At 39.7% G+C, this 3,165-nt stretch overlaps 1 protein-coding gene across 1 annotated transcript; it reads left to right on the forward strand.

Annotated features, from left to right (window-relative positions):
• The first annotated feature begins 418 nt into the window (after positions 1–418).
• LOC141481560 (uncharacterized) lies at positions 419–2,157 on the forward strand. Its single transcript, XM_074173194.1, has 2 exons — positions 419–1,289; positions 1,344–2,157. Exon 2 carries the CDS (start codon positions 1,345–1,347, stop codon positions 2,149–2,151), a length of 807 nt encoding a protein of 268 aa, XP_074029295.1. The 5' UTR covers positions 419–1,289; position 1,344; the 3' UTR covers positions 2,152–2,157.
• The last annotated feature ends 1,008 nt before the right edge of the window (positions 2,158–3,165 follow it).

A 3,165-nucleotide genomic window follows, 5' to 3' on the forward strand; every position in this document is an offset into this window, starting at 1 on the left:
GTGTAATAAATTCAATATTACATAATGAGATTACAACCCGTTCTTTTCTTGAAAAATATCAATCCTGCGAAAAAATTAATAAAGACCAAATTTGTTGAAAATTGAATTCTCTACAACTTTTGTCTTTACCATTTTTCGTGTAAAATTGAAAATAAGTGTAATAAATTTAATATTACATAATGAGATTACAACCCGTTCTTTTCTCGAAAAATATCAATCCTGCGAAAAAATTAATAGAGACCAAATTTGTTGGAAATTAAATTCTCTACAACTTTTGTGATTACTATTTTTCGTGTTAAATTGAAAATAAGTGTAATAAATTCAATATTACATAATGAGATTACAACCCGTTCTTTTCTTGAAAAATATCAATCCTGCGAAAAAATTAATGAAGACCAAATTTGTTGGAAATTGAATTCTCTACAACTTTTGTCATTACCATTTTTCGTGTAAAACTGAAAATAAGTGTAATAAATTTAATATTACATAATGAGATTACAACCCGTTCTTTTCTCGAAAAATATCAATCCTGCGAAAAAATTGATAGAGACCAAATTTGTTGGAAATTAAATTCTCTACAACTTTTGTCATTACTATTTTTCGTGTTAAATTGAAAATAAGTGTAATAAATTCAATATTACATAATGAGATTACAACCCGTTCTTTTCTCGAAAAATATCAATCCTGCGAAAAAAATAATAGAGACCAAATTTGTTGGAAATTAAATTCTCTACAACTTTTGTCATTACTATTTTTCGTGTAAAATTGAAAATAAGTGTAATAAATTCAATATTATAATAATGAGATTCCACCACTCATTTCTCAAAAAATATCGATTCTACATACACACTGAACATTAAATACCCCCATTATTGATTTTAATAATATAGATTTACAAAAAATAAAGATTTTTTTCTCCAGTCACAATTCAAGTAGATGATCAATGCCGGTTCTATGACTGAGGATGACCAATGCCGGTTCTATGACTAAAAATTTTTAATTTTATGTTTCATTAAAAAAAAAATTTAACAACACACTGTAGTCCCCGCCCACTCTCCTCCACTTTTAGCCCCGCCCCCTTCCCACCATTGCTCGCCTCACCCCACAATTGCGCATGCGCGCCCCCACCTCACTCCCACCACTCCCACTTCTGCCTACACCCTGAGGAGCACACTTCTCGGCATTCAGTACGACAAGTCTTCTCATCGAGTGCAGTCCAGCTACAGCAATCTACTACAACACCAGTCTAATACAGCAGTCTTCTACAGTCTACAACAAGCGAATTTTGAGTAAGTTATCAATGTTACTTTTTCATAACAACTAACTTTGTATTACATTTTCAGAATGGAAAACTACACGCAGGAAATCGACAACGCTGTGGCATCGATCATACCTGTGGATGTTGAGGTGGAGCGACCAGGCAGCCCTGACATGTTCGAGGGAGACGAGGTGGCGATGGTCCAAGAGGTGAAGGCTTCAACTTCGGGTGGTGTGCAGCGGCCACGCAGCCCTGTCTCATTTCAGGAAGACAGGGTTGTTAACAAAGCCAAGCGGCAATCTGCAGCTAAGGTTGGTCCTATTCAAAGGTATAGGAGTAAATGCAATAGGACTAACCCTTATGCAGGTAGTTGGTCGACCGCCAAAAGGAATCCTCCGAGACGTCCCACACCGCTCGCATTGACAGTGGAAAGACGGAGGGCATATAAGCCGGTGCCGAGGGTGCCATCTCCAGGTGAAATCCTCACCCAATTTGCATTATCAGCGATGTTGACACCCATGGAACTCACACCGGTGCCTGATCCTGCCATGGAGGTCGTGCCACCAGTGTCGAAGCCTGCCGGGGAGATCGCGCCACAAGTGCCACCAGTGCCGGAGCCTATCGGAGAGGTTAACCCCCAGGAGATGGAAACTTTCCTACAGAGGTGTAGGGATGTTGCACTTGCTTCACGAAATAGTGAGGCCGCGTTGGCTAGCATTTCCCGGGAGGAGAATGAAATTTCTAGCCAACGGCGCGAGTTGTTAATGAGGATGGCCGAGCTAGATCGAAGGACTGCAGCTCTGAAGGAAAGGCGGAAGGCAGAGACCTCTTCGATAGAGCTCAATAATGAACTAAAAATATTTATAAAGAAATTTTTGAATAAAGGGAAATAGTTTTTAGGTCAACTAGGATAGTTTTAGGATAATTAGGTAGCATGGTAGTTTTAGGTTTGTAATTATAATTTTAGGAATAAAAAACAAAAAAAAAATGAAAAAAGAAGTGAAATAAAGGGTGTACATTGTTTTGGTTTGGTACACATTGAACAATGCGATGGTTGGAGCATTTTTCTTCACTTCGTCTTTTCATTATTTTTCTTTTTTTCCATTTTCAATTCCAAGTTCTTTCATCCCCACTCCTCCCCACTCCCTTTCAAAAGTATAAAAGTAGGAATTATCTGTTGGAATATTCAGTTGATCAGCCACCTTCAACATGGAACCTGATTCAACTACTGAGCCGTACAGTGACCCAGCGCATCAACATCCTTACTGGGCTTCTATCCATGAAGGATTCGTGGACTCCACAACGGCACCTCATGACATTCCCTTCGAATTCATGAATAATGACTACAGGGTGCAGGTTCAGCATGTCACTGGGAGTGATGAAGCTGACTTATCGGACGGGGATTATCCGGATCCCTACCAATGGGATGACGAATGGGGTGACCCACCGCCTGTAGACATCACAGATGAGGATGACGACGACGACGACGATGACGCTGGCGACATCAGACTTCCACCATCCCCAATCCTTATCGAGGACAGTCCTCCGCCATCTCCTATCCTAATTGATGACGATGATGTCCTAAATTCCGACGACGATATGTAATCGTTTCCCTGTTTCTCCCACCCTTTCCTTTCCTTTCCTTTCCTTTCCGGAGTACACACTTTTTTGGTTGGTGTACACGAGGCACTGCGAGGCTGGGGCAGTGTCTTCCTCCCTCTCTCTTATTAGTTTTTCATAATAATCACTTAGAATTTCTCATAATAATCGCTCAGAGTTTCATGAAGATCGTCATTTTTAATGTTTTCGAATCTCAAACACTGTTCTACATTTACACTTCACCCCCTCCGTTTTATTTCTTCCAATATAAATATAGTATCAATCCCAGTTCTACATCATTCTTCCAC

The sequence above is a fragment of the Leptinotarsa decemlineata genome, unplaced genomic scaffold (assembly GCF_025532065.1).
Source record: "Leptinotarsa decemlineata unplaced genomic scaffold, Ldec_3_MD MMD2_tig00000218_RagTag_RagTag, whole genome shotgun sequence".
Taxonomy (NCBI): domain Eukaryota; kingdom Metazoa; phylum Arthropoda; class Insecta; order Coleoptera; family Chrysomelidae; genus Leptinotarsa; species Leptinotarsa decemlineata.